The 20,667-nt window shown below is 37.7% G+C and overlaps 1 protein-coding gene across 6 annotated transcripts in view; it reads left to right on the forward strand.

The window, feature by feature from the left end:
- Positions 1-20,667, forward strand: part of CADPS2 (calcium dependent secretion activator 2) — a 730,659-nt gene that overhangs the window by 223,934 nt on the left and 486,058 nt on the right. For all 6 annotated transcript variants that reach the window (XM_036759293.1, XM_036759295.1, XM_036759294.1 and 3 more), the window contains exon 3: positions 15,752-16,084. In XM_036759293.1, coding sequence (XP_036615188.1) covers positions 15,752-16,084 — 333 coding nt within the window. The remainder of the gene's footprint in view (positions 1-15,751; positions 16,085-20,667) is intronic.

Here is a 20,667-nt window from a genome sequence, read left to right on the forward strand (position 1 = left end):
CCTCCCTCTCTTTCTCTTTCTGTCTCTCTCTATAAGGAAACATTTGTAGTCATTTATATGTGTGCATACACACAAAAAACACACACTATGTATTTTTAAATACATACACAACAAATATACTACATGTGTCGGAATACATGTATGCACAATGTATGCATATATACACATGTATATATGTGAATACATGTACATGTGTGTATACACACATGTACATGCATTCATTTGTATAGAAAATTCCCAGTGAGAAACTTCCTGTTCTAGTGAGAATCAGCACCTTGCACCTTAGAGCCCTATAGAGTCGTCTGGAGGCTCTGAGTTGTTAAATTACTTGCCCAGGGGCACATAGACAATAGATGGCAGCGGCATGACTTGAACACAGATCTCTGACTATGAGGATAGATGTCTACTCATGAACTGACATCTTCTCATATATTTATATATTATTATCTACATATAGGTACAAATGCACAACATTTCTCCAAATGGAATTATAATACCAGAAAGAAAGAATTTAAAAAATTACATTTTTGGTAGACAGGTCAACTTGTAGGAACTGTATATTCTTTTGGCTACATTAAGTTGAGATTGTTCTCCACAATTTATCAAAATTCACCTGCTGTGGTCTTTGTGCATGTTGTTCTTTGTTCTTTATTCAGTATGCATCAGTTCATACAAGTGTTCCCACATTTCTTTGAGTGTTTCACACTCATAATTTCTTATGGCATAATAATATCATATTTGTTTCATAGGCCACAATTCAGCCATTCTCCAAGCAGATACACATTTTGTTTCCAGGTTTTTTGATTGAACAAAGATGTTATGAATGGTTAGGGTTATAGTTACATAGAAGACATTACTTTTTTTGTCATTGAACTTCTTGAGATATATGACTTTCGGTAGGATTGCTAGATCAAAGCATACGAACACTTTGAAGACCATTTTCAAATAATTACTAATTGTTTTCCAAAATAGTTGGACCAATTTATAACCCTACAAAAGGTGTCTTCTTTCACTAATTTTTCCACAGCCCCTCAAACATTGACTATTTTTAAATCTTTGCCAGGTCTCAATACTCATCCCTCCTTCCCTCTCCCCAGCTATTAATTCTTTTGACCTCTTTGTTTTCCTTGACGCTCTGTGGGTTTTCTTGACATTGAGTTTTCATAGATCTCTTTCTACCTTTCTGCCCATTTCTTTTTAGTCTACTTTTCATGATAATATCTGTGTTCCATCCCTATTGTATGCACTGATCCCAGGGTCCTTTCCTGTGTCATTTTTTTTACTTGTTCTCTATAAGCTTTTTCTTACTGATCACATCAATCCTATGGTGACAATTGGCATTTCTCTATCTCCCTAACCCTTCTCAGAATAATGTTTTTAAATTCACAAAATACATAGGATTTCAAAGAAAAACAATTACATTGAAATTTGGTATTCCAGATATTTTCTTAAGTTCATGGGCATCAGGTTAACCCCTGCTTTGAGATTGTGAATGTTTCTTTTCAATGTGTTTTTACAGCACTCAGTGGGTCTCTGGCAGTTTTATACATAGTGAGTGGATGCTTAATAAGTATTTGATCATCACAATTTCCCTCCTGTTCCCACAATTATACAAATTGCTTGAATATACTCTCTAAGTGCTAATACATATGTTAGTTTCTACAGTTAGAGAGGACTGTGGGAAATATTACAATTTTAAGCAAGATGAACCAGAACAGCTCAGGGCAGACAGTGCATTTCATTTATATGTCCATTCAGCAATAGATGAGTCCAAGATACAAACTGTAATACAGATAAACTAAAACTCTTCATCCTGACTAATTTCATATTGTTCCACTGAAAGGACCAGGGCATTCATACTAATTCAGGATAAACAGAAATAAGAGTCTTCTCACTCTCCTAGGTTCCTGAATTTATTATCTCTCTGTCAGTACACAGTCTGTCTTTACCCAATGTCACAGTATACCTATTTGACTCAAGGCGTGTCTATTAAATTTTCTGGCCTAGGACCGTAGGATTTGATTTTTTGGTGGATAAAAGATGAGAAGATGACAGGGAAGATGGTCAGGTTGGCCTGGATGTAGTGATGCTGACAACCTTCTTCCTAGGCAGTAATAGAATATGGCAGATGACACAAAAGGGGTGAGGGTTTGGGTTGGGGCTATAGAGGTGGAGTGTGAGGATATATTTCCCTATGTGAGACACAAAGGTGAATAGAGAGGTAGAAAATTTGGTGGATGAATAAAAGTTTTTTTTTTTTAACGGATTCTTTTATCTTTTGAGGGAAACCCCTTAAGGACACATTTGTAAATAATGGCAGTAGTATGGCTTACACTTCTGTGATTTCTTATATCTGTAAAACATCATTAATATGCAGTAGCTCATGTAATGGTATTAGGGTGGGACTTTTTTACTGTTTTCTCTTTGGAAACACTAAGGTAATCAAGTACCTTTCATGAGTCTTGCCTTTAAAATGTAATGGCAAGCAAAGGGGACTTTTTGTTCTCTTTTGTTTCTTTGATTGAATCAAGAGTCTTTGACCTGCTTGAGAAAGAAGAAAGCCTAGTTCACATAGTTTTGAGTAGGGTGGTTGTGATGCCCTCTGACCCTGTGTAATAGTAATTAAGGTGGGACATTTTGCTTTTCTTCTCTTAAGTGCCGTTAATGATTCTGGCCTTTGTTTGAATGGGGCAGATAAAGTGGGATCTTTTTGTCTTGGAGTGTTTCTCAGCACTGAGATGATTGGGAGTCATTGATTTGTATATTGATGTGATCCTGGGGATGGAGAACTTTCCCAGACCCAGTCGGGGTGAGGTCAGAGCCCTCAGGGCTCCAAACTGGATATAATTGAGGAGAGCTTGGCATTTGATTTTTGGGGCACACTCATGAAAGGAGTGTTGAGATTCTGGGTAAGCTTCAAACTGCCCCCCAGCTCTGCAACCCAGATGTTGTCACTGGTAACTATGTATTGTGATTTGGATTAAGCAAGGTCTGTCTGTTGATGTTTGTAATTTCTGTTTGTATTTGCCTTGAAGTTCTGGGGCTGATCTTTTCCCCCTGAACTGTGAATGATATTTGTATGTTTGATTAAATTGAGATTGTTAACCCCTTAAAGTTACTTTCCTTGGTAAAGCAGATCAAAGAACCTGAGTTGGTAGCTTTCTGGGTGCTGGTTATTGGTGGATCTGACACCCCCACAGCAGCTGCTAGCAAGATTATTGAAACGTCCTGAGAAGGGTACATAAGATCTGAGGTTGACATATTGTTTTGGGACTCTCACTCACTGGAAGAGTGTCATGTGATTTGACCAGCCGAGACTCTGAGTAGCCATTGTTAAGAGCTCCCCACCCCCCTGTCCCCACCAGACTTTAAAAACCTAGATGTTAGTGCTTCTCTTTTTGGAAACTATGTATGTGATGTCTTGATCAGACAAAGCTTGTCTGTTGATCTGTTTGTAGTTTCTCTTTGTATTTACTCTGAAATTCAGGGTACTGACTTTTTCCCTTGAGCTAAGTGAATGATATATGTATGTTTAATTCAACTGAGATTGTTAACCCCTTAAAGTTGCTTTCCTTAGAAAGGCAGATCAAAGAACTGTGCTAGCAGCCCTCCTGTGTGCTCTCGTTGTTGATCTTGTTATTGATCTTTCACCGCCACAGTAGCTGCTAGCAGCATTGTTGATAAAGTTTTTCATGATATTCATATGAAGAAGATGGAGAAGTGGGGGCTAGATGATAGAAAATTAGTTGAATCTAGAACTGGGTAAATGGAGAAACTCAACAATTATTCACTGATGGCTCAAGGTCAGCTTCTGTTTTAACAACCCAGCTAGCAGCTTCGGTGGGGGCGTAAGATGCACCCACAGCCAGCACCTAGGGGCCTGCCGGGACCCAGGGAAAGCGCAGGTTCTTTTTATCTGCTTAAACAAGGAAAGCACGGTGAAGGGGTTGATCAGCTTACTTTAATCCAGCATTCAGTTAGCATACAGACAACAATCATTTAGTTCAGGGGAAAATGCCAGCATTCAGTTAGCATTCAGTTAGTTCAGGGGAGCATACAGACAAGTATCATGAGACAGACTAAATACAGATTCATTGACTTACTTCAGGGGAAAAAAACAGCACCCTGAGGTTCAAAACATTCATTTAGTTCGGGGGAAAAAACAAACCAGCACCCCGAACCTCAAAACCAAAATACAAACAAATTACAAATATCAACAGACAGACCCAATACAATTCATAGTTACCAACATCTGGGCTCGGCCCAAGAGCAAGGGCTGGCCCAGAGTCATGCTCCTGGTTGCTCCCACACCAACCGGAAAAGGAAAGAGAGAGCTTCAAGCTGTCCTCTCCCCTCTTATAGGGTTTTTGACATCATCAAGTGCCGCCTGAATGACCAGGGCCGATTGGTTCTTGACTTGGCCCCTCCCCCTAGCATAGACAAGGTTCTGGAGCTAACACCTCCCCTCAGCCAGCCCCATGACTCATCACACAGGAAGTTGTCTGCTTCCTGGAATGCTCTTTGGGCTTCCTGCCCTGGAAGAGCAAGCCGCAGTGTCCAGAGGCTCAATGAGGTAAGCTGATTCATTCAAAGAAAACAAAGGCCATTCTGGTTACAACAGCTCATACCTGTTGCAGAAAAAGAAAACTGAATTGTGAGGGGGAATGAATTGGTTACAAGGATATAAATTGGTTACAAGAATTTATTATGAACAACATTCCTGGGCTGGGGAGGTCACAAAAAGGTAGGGATGGTCAAATAGCCCTTTTTATTTGATGTGTTTTTAAGCAGAATAAATTTGGTAGTTCAGGATAGTTTTGTGTTTGCCATAATTGAATGACCCAAATGACACAATTGACACAAATTATCTTGCAAGATTTTTGAATGCTTGTAATGCTATCATTAGATAATAATACATTTTAGGGATTTTTTTGGGGGGAGTCATGAAAATTGGGAACTATTTTAGTCATACACTGAATGGATTGCTATTGTAATTTCACATTATAGGGTTAGTAAGTTTGGGACAGTAACGTACAATACAAGGAAATATGGGAACACATAGCAAGTCAGTGTAGCAAGCCAGCTTGATTGAGAAGACATACTTACAGTAAAGAAGAACAGTCAGTGAAGATGGAGACAGGTGAGATTTCACTGGGGCAGATTCATGGTGCTTCTGTAGAGTGGAGAAAGCAGTGACGTCTTGGGGAATTGGTAGCAATTTGATATTCAAACTTTCCAAGGATTGACTGACTGAAATCAGCCTTTCCTTGCTATCACTGATCGGATTTTGAAAAGATGACTCAGGATTTGAGCTTTCCCAGGGTTTCTTTGTTTTTTGAGATGATTGACTACTGAAGTCTTTACAGTAGCTTAGTAAGTGAAAGCAATACCTGATTATGCCAGGATTCAGTGATATCAGATCGTGAAATGATTTTATCAAGTTTAACAATGGGGGAAAAATAAAAAAAGGACTATATTAATGGCATTATTAAGAAGAAGACTGCTTCTTTGATAAGTATGACCAAACTTCTTCAAGAGTTTCTGGCTAGAATATCCTCTGGCAGTGCTACCAGGAAGTATTTCAGGTATAGCCTCAGAATTTAGCTTGCAGATAGTAGTTTTTAATCTGTTATTTAAAAGACTTTATAAACAATAGAAAAAATACATATTCTAAATAAATTGCTATGGGTGAATAATGAGACATTCCACTGAGTTAATTCATATGTTCTTTTGGAGGAGTCAAAAGATCCATTTTGTGGTCAATTCCTTATTTGGAATTACTTTGCCTATTCCAAATTTTTATTATCACTGATTTTCCATTGCCTATTAAGCTACTTGACATATGGTCTTGGCATATAAATATGTTTGTGTGTTGTTTAGTTGTGTCTGATGCTTCTTGACCCCTTTAAGAGTTTTCTTGACAAAGATAATGAAGTGGTTGCTTCTCCAGCTCACTTTACAAGATGATAAAACTGAGGCAAACAAGGTTAAATGACTTGACCCCAGGGTCACCCAACTAATAAATGTCTAAGGCTAGATTTGAACTCAGGAAGATGAGTCTTTCTGACTCTGTACTGGCAACTCTATCCACTGCACCACCTACTTGGCCTGTAGCATATAAATAGAAAGGACTAATTTCTTTTTTATTTTTATTTCTTTTTAACTTTTTAAATTTATTTTAAAACATTTATTTATTTTCAGTTTTCAACATATACTTCCATAAGTTTTAAATTTTCTCCTCCTTCCTCACTCGTTCCCCAGGATGGCATGCAATCCAATATGGACTCTATACATACATTCCTATTAAACACATTTTCACATTAGTCATGTTGCATAGAAGAACTATAAGGAATGGGAGAAACCATTAGAAAGAAAACAAAACAATACAAAAGAGAAAAGAGGCTGTTTTGCTCTGAATTCTGACTCCATAGTTCTTTCTCTGAATGTGGATGGCATTTTCCATCATGAGTCCTTTGGAAAAGTTTTAGGTCCTTGCATTGCTGAGAAGGGCTCAGTCTATCAAAGTCTGTCCTTGCACACTGTGGCTGTTATTGTGTACAGTGTTCTCCTAGTTCCACTCACTTCACTCAGCATCAGTTCATATAAATCTTTCCAGGTTTTCCCGAAGTCCACCTGTTCATCATTTTTTATAGCACAATACTATTCCATTACATTCATATACCACAACTTGCTCAGCTTTTCCCCAATTGATGGGTAACCCCTCGATTTCCAGTTCTTGGCCACCACAAAAAGAGATGCTATAAATATTTTTGTACATGTGGGCCCTTTGCAAAAGATAGGGGATATTTGTCCAATAGCTAAAAGGGTGATGCATTTATGATTATAGGTCCTCAAATGATCTCTTTCGGATACAGCCCTAGAAGTGATATTGCTGGGTCAAAGGGTATGCACATTTTTATAGCCCTTTGGGCATAGTGAAAGGACTAATTCTTGGTAGAACTTAGCTGTTGGGTGTTAAAATTCAAATAGAACATGATCTATGTCTACCTTCTTCCCTTCCATTAATAATTAATGACATTAAAGGGTATATTTATTGCATTAGTCAGTAGAGGGCCAACAGATAAATCACAATTCAAATGCTACCCTTATCCTTTCTATCAGAGGCTGAATGAGTTTTAAGTTAGCTACATTTATACAGGTTCTCTACATAAGTGGGTTTGTTGATATTCTCAAGACCCTAAAATGCACCTCCACAATTATGCCATCTTCAATATTCTGAGCTCTGCAGTTCTCCTCTCTGATCACAATTGCCTGTTATTTCACATTTCCTTATTCCTTACTTGTCTCATGTCTGTTTTTCTCCCTCATTGTGACATTTGGTCCCTTGATTCCTCTGTCTTCTCCCAGTCTACAGGTCTACTTCTGGCCTCATTTTTCTCCCTACCCACTACTGATATTTTGGTTAGCTGCTTCAATAATACCTTCTCTGCTATTAAAGTCTGAGATTGCATGCAGTTGAGAAATAATAGTCTCTCTCGGCTTTAACTACAATTCTACTGATAGTACACCAAACCAGTAGTGGAACACTCAGAAAAGATACAAGGAGACCTGTATTCCTCCTTCACTGCTAACCTGGTTTAACTCTGGAAAATAAAGTGGGAAAGAAAGAAAATCAATTTTCGTTTATTGAAAAAATAAGATTTAATTAAAAAAAAAAACCTTTGGAAGAAGTAAGAATTCTGGTCAGTGCAATGACCAACCATGATTTCAGACAGACTGTAAAGCATACTACATATCTCTTGATAGAGAGATGATGTCCTGAAGATGCAGAACATTTTATTTATATATATATATATATATAATATATATATACACACATACACACACAAACATATATGTATATATGTGTATATATATGTGTATATATGTGTGTGTGTGTATATATATATGTGTGTATGTGTGTGTGTGTGTGTGCGTGTGTGTGTTGACACAGTCAGTGCAGGAATTTTTTTTCTTAACCATGCATATTTGCTACAAGAGTTTTTTTTTTCAATAGTGGGGAGATTGGGTAGAAAACAGAGAAAATGGATTTTATTTTGTTAATTATTTTTTTTAATTAAAAATAAGTTCATAGTTATCTCAAACATCTCTACCCTTCCTCCCAAAGAGCTATCCCATGAGTAAAATAGCATTTTGTAGTATTAGTAGAGAGGGTAAAACAAATCAGCACAACTGAGCAATACATTGAAATATTCTGAAAACACATGCAATGTGTAACATCTGTGAACCTCCTACCCTTATGAAGGTGTGAATTGGAGGTGTCCTCTCATATCCCTTCATTTGAGTCTTTCAATGTTTCTCTGTTTATGAAACAGAAGATATCAATAAAACATTTTAAAAACCAAAAAAAATAAGTTCAGCATGTAAAGTCTCCTAGGAAACTAACTCTATCCAGGCTATACACTAATTCTAAATGATTTAGGGCTTTTAAGGGGCTGTATAGTGTTATACTGGCTGGTAGCGCAGTAGGTAGAGCACTAGGCTTGGAATCATCAATTCTGGCCACAGATCCTTATTAGCTGTGTGACTGAGCAAGTCACTTAACCTTCTTTGCATCAGTTTCCTCATCTTCAAAATGAGCTGGAGAAGGAAATGGCAAACCATTCTCATATCTTTGGCAAGAAAACCCTAAGATGGAGTCATAAAAAGTTGAACACAACTGAACAACAGTTTTACATTAAGATGAACAAAGGGATCTAAAGATTCTTAAACTTTCATCAATCTAGGGTAACTAGACTCTATGAAGCTTTGAATATATTAATGATGAGTAAGGGGGAGAAGTTTAAAAATAGGAGTTTGTAAAATCCCTTTAATTTCAGGACCTATAATCATAAATGCATCTCCTTTTTAGCTATTAGACAAATATCCCCTATCTTTTGCAAGGAAAGAGACCTTTTCTTTTTTTTTTTTGAAAGAGACCTTTTCTAAGCCTGCTTCGTTCTCTTTTATCTTGACCTTTGACTGTTTGAACCCCACTAACCCTCAGTCTTAGAAAACTTGTACTATCACCTCTCCTGTGATTCTACTCCCAACCTGCCAAATACTTATAATAATCTTGACCAGTCAGGTACATATTTATGCTACCTAACCTCAGCTGGGTCCCACTCTGCTACATGTAATTAATTTTATTTACTACTCTACCACATTTTCTACAGTGACACTTTTAAGCTTCCACCTCCCTTCTCTCTGCAAACCCTCAATTTTGTCTTTAACAATGAATACTTTTAGGAAAAATTTTTGCCCTTTATTTTACTAATATTAAATCACCCAATTTGATTTTTTTCCTCCTATCCATCTTTGGCTGCTTTCAGTGTCCCCCTTTCTAATATTAAATGAGCCACCTGTGTATTTGATTATATCTCATCCTGTCTTCATGACCTCATTCCAGACATTCTCTCTCATATATTTTCTCTCTCCATCTCCATGCGATCCTTGGGTCTTACCTATCCTTGAAACAATTAAAAACAAAAACAAACAACAGTAAAAGCATAAAGCATTCTTACTTTAACCTTTCCATATCCTTCAAGCTACTGCCTTCACTCTCCACCACTTTCCTGTAAAGCTTCAGAAAAGAGTAATCTACACTTGCTAGTTCTTTTTCTTTATCACTCATTCCTTGTTGTTCAGTTTTTTCAAATGTGTCAGAATCTTCATGACCCCATTTGGGGTTTTCTTGGCAAAGATACTGGAGTGGTTTGCCATTTTCTTCTCTAGTTCATTTTACAGATGAAGAAACAGAGCTAAACAGTGTTAAGTGACTTGCCCAGGGTCACAGAGCTAATATATATCTGGGATCAAATTTGAACTCAGGTTCTCCTGACTCTGGGGGGGTGGGGGGTGGGGCAGCACTTTATCTACTACACCATCTAGCTCATTCCTTAACCTAGTACAATAACTTCCCACCATTTTACTGAAATAGTCATCTTGAATGTCTCTAATGACCTCTTTGTTACAAAAGCCAATGTCCTCATTATCCTTCGCCTTCTTCCCATTTTATGTTACCGGCTGCCTCTTCCTTGATGCCCTCTTATTCCCCGACTTCCTTTCCATGGTTTGGCTCTTTCTCTGTCTCTTTTGATAGTTCTCATCCTATTTTCATCTTAGAGGCACCTGAATATTTTCCTTCTGCCTCAAATTAAGCAAGCCTAAGGTTAAAATCTTAAATTTTTCCCAAAAAACTTCTCTCTGTCCATTGCTTTTATTTTTCAAATGGCAGTACCATTCTTCCTTCCCTCATATATAGAATCAGTTGTTGATTTTACTTCCAAATTATTTCTCCCATCTGTCCCATCCTTCCCACACATGCTTTTACCACCCTACTTTTAGGCCCTTGCTACTTTCTCTGGACTGTTATAATTACTTTTGAACTGTTCTGTCTCCAAGCTTTTGCCTTTCCAATCACCTTTCCTAGATAATACATTAAGTATTTTTTTTAAAAAAGTCTTTTTATTTCATTTTTGAAAGTTTTATTGTTGTCTTTTGTTTTTATACAATATATATTTCCCTTTGACCACTATTTTCCCTTATATTGAGCCCCCTCTAATAGAATTTAAATAAAACCAATAGAATTTACTTGCCATCTATAATCCAGCTTCCATACTTGCTCCAATAATTTGCTTCTTTTACTCGCTTCCATCTATAGATAAAAGAGTAAAGGGGTAATCTCTTCTTTTTCCAAAAATCAAGGTAATCAGGAAATCTTCCTCTAGAAGAAGGTCAGGTCTCTGAATTTTTCATTTTGAGATCAATCTGTGTCAAAGCAATTCCCAAAGCTGATGCTACCCAGGAAATCTCCCTTCTCTAACTAGAAGGTTGGTTTCTGGAGATCTAGATACCCCCCTTTTCCCATTGGAAGTTGAAGATTGGGAACATTGTCTATGAACTCGCCTCTAAAGTAACATGGACAAACTGGTTCAACTGACATGTGCTTATGCCCCATCCAAGGAAGCCAACACCAGTTTCTTGATGGGACAGAAAAGAGAAATGGTGTGTACAGTTTTCTACAATCTCATTCCTCCCTCCCACCTTCCCAGAGGCATGTTGTCAGATCAGAGAATGAAATGCAAAAAGACTGAAAGCATTTTGCTGCTCTTTCTTGTGATATAGGGTGAGTGGTCCTTGAACCAAAGTTCTTTCCTTCAGTGTTCCAGCCAGCCAGTCAGATTGAGAGTAGCTCTGTTTACTGGAAATTAATAAGAAATTGTCTGTTGCCCTCTTAAATAGGTGACAATCCACACGTCTATGTTCTGCAGATAAAGAAATATATTCTAATTGATTGATAAACCCTTTCCATATATTTGTGTCAAATCCTTATATATTTTGACATAAGAATTCTAGCAGAGATTCTGCTGTTGTTGTTGTTGTTCAGTCATATCCAACTCTTCGTGACCCCCTTTGGGGTGTTCTTGGCAAAGATACTGGAATAGTCTGCCATTTCTTTCTCCAACTCATTTTTTACAGATGAGGAAACTGAGACAAACAGTTGCTTGCCCAAGGTCTCACAGCTAGTAAGTGCCTGAGACCATAATTGAACTCAGGTCTTACTGACTTCAGGCCCAGTTCTCTATCTGTTGTGCCATCTAGCTGGGCAGAGATTCTACCTATATTTAATGGAAAGGGTGTTTTTTTCCTACTTGAAAAATTCCATTTATCTTCAAGCTATATTTGTTTTCTCTATGAAAATTTTTTTTTATTTCATATAATCAAAATTTCTATTTTTTTTAAACCTCTAACCCTTAACTGGATATCAGTGTTCACATTACTCACAATTGTGAAAGGTGCTTCAAAATCTTCCTCTAAGTTTACTGTTACGTGAGCTTTTGTATTTATGCAGATATTCATTTAGAATTTGCTGTGGTATAGGGTACAAAATATTAATTTAAACCTAATTTCTACCAAACTGTTTTCCATTTTTCCTACACCTTTTGTTCAAAAGTATTTCACTCGCTAGTTTGTTTTCTTGTCTTCATTGAACACTGAACTGCTGTATTTAATTTCTTTTTGTTAATGTTTACTTGATGTACTCTAATTTATTTTTTCCATTTTTAAAAATTACAACTAATTTTTTTATCATTATTGTTTCACATTGCAGTTAGAGGTCTGAATAATTTTCTTGTGAGTGTTATTTCCTCCATTATGATACAAAGCCTTTTATTTCTCTTTGTATGTTTTTCTGGTAGAGCTACTGCCTTTAAATTAGCACTTCTTATCCTCAAGATTATTTGATCTGACTTGTATAAATCTAACAGTGCTCTTGCTGTTTTAATCATTTTTGATAAAATTTTCTTTTGCATCTGTATTTTTAGGTTTTGCATCAGCCACAGCTTCCATTGCCTGGGAGAGTTTCTCCCTTAAGTGTTTTAAATGCCTACTTTCTCATTTGTCTTATTGGTTTCTCCTTTGGTAACTCCAGTTTTCACCCCAAATCCATCTTATATTCTTCCTCACCTCCTTTGAATGTTTCTGTTTCTTTTTTAACCGGTGCCAAAGTATCTTGCTATGATTGCTTCTTTCTCCCTACCTTCCACAAATGTACCCATAGAATTTGCATCTTGAGTTCTTTTTTTTTTTAATTGGGCAGTCTATTTCCCATTACAGGATACTGTTTCTTAATTATGTTGTGACTGCTGGCCTCTCTACTCATGTTCCCTTTTATATGAGTCTAATAGCTGTTTTTTGTTTGTTTTTCCTAACAGGGAGATTGTCTCATTCTCAAGCTTTCTCTCTCAGTCTTCTTGCCATCATTCCCTCCTCTTCTATTCTGATTGTATCAGTGTTAGCTCTTTTTGGCTTGCCCCATGTTCCACCACCCCCAAACTCTGCCTTTGGGACAGAAAACCTAAGTTGGATGATTCCAAAGCCCTCCTTGAGTTGAGAGTTGAGGGACAACTTTTTACTTTCCCACCATGGAAGACTTAACTGGTACAGTGGGATGGTAAGGATGGCTGTAGCTGGATTTATATTTTCTCAACTTCCCTTGGTAGAGAAGATTGTATCTGTACTACTGGTGGTCCTTCCCCTTCCTCTTAGGCCTTCCCATAGTTGTTCACCTTCCATGGTCATTGGAAGTGCTCTAATCTCTTCCCTCTCTTCTTCTACAGACTTTAAAAAGAGTGGATGTGAGGGTTCAGTTTGGGTCACTGATGAGAGAATGCCATTAAAATCTGCTTCAATCAGAGTCCCAAATAGTGGCCTAAACAGTAAGTCACCTAGGATGTGTATCAGGGGAGTGAGAGTGAGTTTTGTCACTCAGCCTCCATCTGTCATTTCAGAAGTTGTCTTATGTGGTGAAATTTTCCATCTTCTTGCTACGGTTAACATCTGACACATTCCTTATTGATTCAAGGTGGCATGGAGTCTGAGAAAGAAGATGAGAACACCTTAATTTGCCATCTTCTGTTTCATGTGCAATATACCACAGTCCATCTGTGATTTCATCAGTCTGAGTATTCTGTCTGTGGATGGAGCTCACTACCTATCCATAACTTCTTCTGGGTGACTCTTGCCTATGATTTTCCATAGGTCCTTTACAAATGATTTACCCAGTATGTTGGAGAAATTATTTTAGGTCTCTTTACATTTTGGTCTTATCAGCACAACACTCAAGTCATCTATCTGTTAATCCTCACTTTTGCTTCCTGATCATACCCACCTACTTTTCTGATCATGCATTTCCTGAATGATTTCCCTGACTTCATACATTTGGTATAAGTCATCATCAGAAATAGGCTTCAGCCTTACACTGCTATGATAAACTTTCTGATTCAGAGATCTGAACTTTAGGAACCTACAGGGAATCCCTGCAGCTTACAGAATAAAATATAAACTTAACTTGTCTGACTTTTAAGGCCTCTCACAATCTGTTTTTAACCTACCCTTCTAGCATTGTTTGTTACTATATCCTTTTACAGGGCAGCTAGATGGCACAGTAGATAGAGTGGTGGGCCCGAAGTCAGAAAGACTCATCTTCCTGAATTCAAATCTGAACTCTGACACTAGCAGTGTGACTGGGCAAGTCACTTAACCCTGTTTGCCTCAATTTCCTCATCTGTAAAATGAGCTGGAGAAGGAAATGGCAAATCCCTCCATTATCTTTGCCAAGAAAATTCCAAATCATGTCACAAAGGGTTGCACACAACTGAAACAACAGAACAAGAACAACAGATAACCCTTTCACACATGCTATGTTCCACTTACTTTTGTTCCACTGTCTCTCAGTCCTTATGCTTGGAATGTTTTTGTTTGCCCACATGTTTGAAATCATTCTGTTCCTTCATTGTCCAGTTCAGTCAAAGCCATCTCTGAGCTTCCTACCTGAAAGCAACACCTTTCTCATCAAAGTTCTCGTATTTTGTTTGTACCTCTCCCTTGTACTTACTATATTCCAGCATGTCTCTTATTTGGATAAATAAATTAGCCCCCCTTATTTGTATTGTGAATTTCTTTAGAGCAAAGACTGTTTTTTTTTGATTTTCATATTAATAACATCTTGCACATGGTAGATATTGTATATGTGTTCAATATATATATTTAAATTAAATTGATTTTTTGAATTGAGAGAATAAACATTACATTATATAATCTTTGTGTTGGGAGGGATGTTTATTCAAGGCAGAAAGGATGCTTGATGAATGTGTACTGACTTCCTGTGCTTTGAACATAGATAACTAGGAAACATCTGAGTTGAATTGATTTGAACTGAATTGAAGAATTCTAAAGTGTCTTGTGATCCATGACTTGACTTGATCATCTTGGTGTTTTACTTACTGCTTCTGAGGAGGAAAGCTTCCCTGTGGTATCTGTCATTGTTTTCTTTGGATTATATCTGAGTATTATACTGGCAACTTCTTGAAGTAGGTGTGAACCTAGCGGCACTGCCTTTATAAAAACATGTATTTTCTAGGATTTTTTTAGAAGGTAAGTATATCCTGGGGGCAGAGTTGAATCTGAAGGCAGGATGACTCATCTTCCTAAGTTCAAATCTGACCTCAGGAATTTACTAGCTGTATGGCCTGGACAAGTCATTTAATGCTGTTTGGCTTAGTTTCCTCACCTATAAAATGAGCTGGAGACGGAAATGGCAAACCACTTTGGCGCCTTTGCCAAGAAAACCCCCAATGGGGTCATGAGGTGTTGGACATGACTGAAATAACTAAACAACAAGTATCCCCTAGATCCATGTGAGCTCTCTTAATCTATGAAGAGATCTTGATTCCTGATCCCACACTATTAATACTTGTGCTGATTTTGGGAATATAGGTGTGGATAGTCTACTATTTGCCTCTATATCTTTTAGGTCATTATTCTAGCAAAAACAAAGTCCCTACAGGAGAACGTTTCTGATTGTGTCAGAGTCAGAGCTAGGATTCACTGCATTGCATTTCTTATCCTCTTCTTTATACTCCAGTTGCTCTGGAATATAGATGCAGAAGAAAAAGATTCTCATAGTTGTTATCTACAGTTTGGACAATTCCAACCAAAATATTTCTATTTATTCATGCAGTGAAATTGTGGGGTCTTTGCATGGAATTCAGCACAAAATAGCTTCCTGATGTCCATTGTTTTGAATTGAACTGAAAACTCATTGAATAAATTTTCAAGCAAACACTAATTGTTATAAAACATTTTTCTGAAATGTCAAACTCTTCTTTGGATTCTTTCTATTACTGTTGAACAGTGGCATTAGCATGCACATTTAATTTTATGTGCTTTTTTCTACGTTTTCTTTTAGGTTTTCCTTAAGAGTGATCGGGTAGCCAGAATGGTTCACAGTGGAGGGTGTTCTGCTAATGACTTCAGAGATGTATTCAAGAAAAACATTGAGAAGAGGGTGCGGAGTTTGCCAGAAATTGATGGTTTGAGCAAAGAGACAGTGCTGAGTTCATGGATAGCTAAATATGATGCTATCTATAAAGGCGAAGAGGACCTGTGCAAACAGCCAAATCGAATGGCGCTGAGTGCTGTATCAGAACTTATATTGAGCAAAGAACAACTTTATGAAATGTTTCAGCAAATCCTGGGCATAAAAAAATTGGAACATCAGCTGCTTTATAATGCATGTCAGGTAAGGTTGTTACTGTTGTTCTGTGTTCCATGCTTGCTTCCATACAGATAAAAAGAAATGAATTTAAAATGGTTACTCAATTCTTTCAGTTAGTGAACCAGATACACAACATTTTAGGAAGATCATTTGTTGGAAAAATGGATTAAACTTGAAGTGGCACTTGACCACTTTAATCTTTAAATCCTCTGTGTTCAATAAAATTTATTTCATTTGCCATGTACTCTACATAATTTGTTTAGGTTTTTAAAGATGCCCAGGTATTTCATCTAAGTGGCTAGAAATCCAGTGCTGCAAAAGTTGTTTGTCTCATGTTCTACAAAAGTTAAATTGGTTTAAAACCATTTATTTTTTCCTTTTTTGTTTAGAATTTATACTATTTATTGATTGCTCACTTACATTTAATTTTGTCTCTGAATCATTTCCTTGGATATACTGCCTCAAAATCATTTATATAATACTGATCCCAAGGTAATGTATCATAACCCAGTTCAAGATCTGTAATGTTGCATTGATTTGGCCACTGCATTAGGGTGAGCTTGTCTTGAGGTTGGCATGGCAGTGGTGGTGGTGGCAAAATTTTGCATTTAACTTCACAATTATTTAACTGGATTAATTTTAAGGTTCAATGATGCATTGAAGTGTTTAGGAGCAAAATTTAATAGTACCTTTCATTAAGAAAGAAGTGACGTCTATTACAGTATTTTAGGAGAGCAAAAATCAACAGAATCCAAGATAGTGAAACTATGTAAACTCTCTGAATAAAAAGGTTTTTCCTTGGAGCATGATACTCAGTTTTGCTGGGTAGGTGATTCTTGGTTTTAATCCTAGCTCCATTGACCTCCGGAATATCATATTCTAAGCCCTTCGATCTCTTAATGTAGAAGCTGCTAGATCTTGGGTTATCTTGATTGTTTCTCCACAATACTCAAATTTCTTTCTGGCTGCTTGCAGTATTTTCTCCTTGGTCTGGGAGCTCTGGAGTTTGGCGACAATATTCCTAGGAGGTTTTTTGGGGGATCTTTTTGAGGAGGTGATCTGTGGATTCTTTAAATTTCTATTTTACCCTCTGGCTCTAGAATATCAGGGCAGTTCTCCTTGATAATTTCTTGAAAGATGATATCTAGGCTCTTTTTTTGATCATGGCTTTTAGGTAGTCCAAAATTTTTAAATTATTTCTCCTGGATCTATTTTTCAGGCCAGTGGTTTTTCCAATGAGATATTTCACATTGTCTTCCATTTTTTCATTTCTTTGGTTCTGTTTTATAATATCTTGATTTTCCATCAAGTCACTAACTTCCACTTCCTCCAGTCTAATTTTTAAGGTAGTATTTTCTTCAGTGGTCTTTTGGACCTCCTTTTTCATTTGGCTAATTCTGCCTTTCAAGGCATTCTTCTCCTCATTGGCTTTTTGGAACTCTTTTGCCATTTGAGTTAGTCTATTTTTTAAGGTGTTATTTTCTTCAGTATTTTTTTGGGTCTCCTTTAGCAAGTCATTGACTTGTTTTTCATGGTTTTCTCGCATCACTCTCATTTCTCCTCCCATTTTTTCCTGTACTTCTCTAACTTGCTTTTCCAAATCCTTTTTGAGCTCTTCCATGGCCTGAGACCAGTTCATGTTTTTCTTGGAGTCTTTTGTTGTAGTCTCTTTGACTTTGTTGACTTCTTCTGGCTGTGTGTTTTGGTCTTCTTTGTCACCAAAGAAAGATTCCAAAGTCTGAGTCTGAATCTGAGTCTGTTTTCGCTGCCTGTTCATGGTCCCAGCCAACTACTTGACCCTTGAGTTTTTCATCAGGGTATGGCTGCTTGTAGTGTAGAGAGTACCTTGTCCCAAGCTTGAGGGGCTGCTCTGTTGTCTTCAGAGCTATTTCTACACAGCCAGCTCTGCCACACCAGCGCTCCTCCTCCCCCAAGAACTGCCAACCCTGACTGTGACTCATATCTAAGCAGGCTCTTCACTTCCCCTCTGATCTACCACTTAATTCTTCCCACCAGGGGGGCCTGGGGCCAGAAGCAATTGCAGCTGTAGTTCTGTAGCTGCACCACCTCTGCTGTCTCCAGGGTGGTGGCCTAACCTTGAACTCCTTTCACTCTGTCCTGGCAGTTATTCCCACTAACCTTTATCTATTGTCTTTGGTGTTTGTGGGTTGAAAAGTCTGGTAACTGCCACAGCTCAGTGATTTGGGATGCTAGGGCCTGTTGCGCCCAGCTCCCAGTCTGGTTGGTCCGGGTGCAGCCCACACTGGGCTCTGCTCTACTCCATGCCGAGCTCCATGCAATAGACCTTACCCAGTGACCATGCAGGCTGTCCTTGGCTGGAGCCCTGCTTCCTCTGCTATTTTGTGGGTTCAGCAGTTCTAGAATTTGTTCAGTCATTTTTATAGGTGTTTGGAGGGTCCTGAGGGAGAGCCTTAGGCAAGTCCCTGCTTTCCAGCCTCCATCTTGGCCTCTGCCCCCCTGGACTTCTGTTTTTGAGTCTTTGACATTTAAAAATTTATATGCACAAATATTTGGCATATAATGACTCTTTATAAATTGATACGTGCTTTTGTTACCTTCAATGGTTTTACAGGAGATGAGGACCCTAATAGTCTCATCTCTAGAGATATAGACACCAGACATATTCTGAGATCTCAGCTATTAATGGGGTCATAAGAAGCTAATAAGAGTGAGTTGGGAGGGATTTCTCCCAGGATTGGATTTGGTCCTTTTGAATACAGTCGCTGAGCCACAGAATACCTAAAAATATGAGGATTCAGTGTTGACGGTGATAGATTTTTGTAGGGAGAAAATACTGAAATACTGTCTCTGTTTCTGGCAGAAATCCAGATCCCAGAGAGACTAAAGGTCTGCGTTTCTGTCTGAAACAAAGATAAATTTTATTTTGGTATTTTTGGCCTTAAAAAAATCACAGTATTTCATTTTACCCAAAAAGTACTTTACAAAACAAAGACAGTGAAAGGGATAAAATAAAGCATTTATTTATGAAAAGCAAGGGGGCCTCTTAACCTGAAGGACCATCAACCACAGGAAAAAAAGGTAAGTAGAAGTACTGGGTGAGATTGAGAAGAGCCAAGAAAAAGAATGTAGTTTTAATAGAATTGAGGATGTCAAGTATGAGTAATACTTAATTTTATTTATGTTGCAGTAGATACCAGAGTTAGGTTTTTATGTTTTTGTTTTTCTATAAGACTTCTGATAATTCTGTAATTTCATTTCTTATGGCTCTATGTTCTTATTATTACTTGCAGTAAAAATCCTTAGGAAACCTCAGAATTGTATGCTTGCTTGTAAGAAGGCCATAGGGGAGTAGCCACCATATAATTGTATTCCTGTTACACGATCAGCCAAAAAGAAAACAAACCCTACTGGAAAACAATTGATGAATAAGATAAACTAAGAAACAGGAATGCAAGTCAAGAGTCTGTGGGAAGAAAAAAAAGGAAGACGTTTGTTAAACCTGGGTGGGGTGGGGCAGATGGGGAGAGGGTAGTCTGGGACTGAAAAGTTTCCATGAGAATAGACTAGGTAGTAGGACTGTGCCCTGACACCTTTATGGAGAATTAGCATCCAGGATCCATTATCAGGAAGATGTCTAGTTCTAGTTGGCAACTCAAATTAATTTTATTCTTAAACAGATTTTTTTTAACAAAAGAGTGTTTTAACCAAAATATAAACCCTGACTGTTTTCAAATTAAAAAAGCGAGAGAGATTTTTATGTATATTGATTATGTTAGACCTGTCTGTTTGAAAACTTGCATTTTATTCCCTAATTTTCATCATAGACCACTATATGGCACATAGGAATAGATTTTATTTTTTTTTTACTTGTGGAAAATATGAGACATCTAGATGTTAAGGGAATCCCTCTTGGTCACAGAAATCATATGTCAAACAGTCAATTTTTGGTTTGGAAATAAAAGGAAAAAAGTTCCTGCCTTCAAAGAGCTTATATTTTAAGGTGGGGAGACAATACAAAGCTGTTACCAGTTTGTACACTTTGTAGGACAAGGCCCTAGCTGTGGGGGACTGGGAAAGACGGCAGTGCCTGAGATAAGGTAGGGATTGGGAAAGGTCTCCTGCAGAATGTAGTTCTTGACCTGAGCCTAAAAGAAAGCTTTGAGGATGGAGAACATTCAAGACATTGGGAAAAAACTAGTGAAAAAAACAGTCAGTAGAGGAACAGCAACTAGGCCAATATGGCTATATTAGAGAATTCTTAGGGGGAATTTATGTGTAAGAAGCCTGGAAAGACAGAGGTCAGTTTGCACAGAGCTTTGGATACTAAAGAGAGGAGTGTTTATTTTATTCTAGTTTAAATAGGGAAATGCTGAATTTTATTGTGATGGGATGGGAGATGACATGCTAAAAATGTGCTTTAGGAAAACTACTTTGGCAACTGTGTGAAGGATGGATTGGAGTGAAGAGAGAACTCAGGCAAGTTGACTCATCAAGAGGCTCTTGCAATTTTTCAGGGCCTGAGCTAGGGTTATATATGTTTAAATGGAGACAAGGGGACATATGGTGGGGGAGATGTTGTGAATATAGAAATGACAAGACCAAGCAGCTGATTCTATAATTGGGGT

Source organism: Trichosurus vulpecula, chromosome 5, assembly GCF_011100635.1.
Source record: "Trichosurus vulpecula isolate mTriVul1 chromosome 5, mTriVul1.pri, whole genome shotgun sequence".
Classification (NCBI taxonomy): Eukaryota; Metazoa; Chordata; class Mammalia; order Diprotodontia; family Phalangeridae; genus Trichosurus; species Trichosurus vulpecula.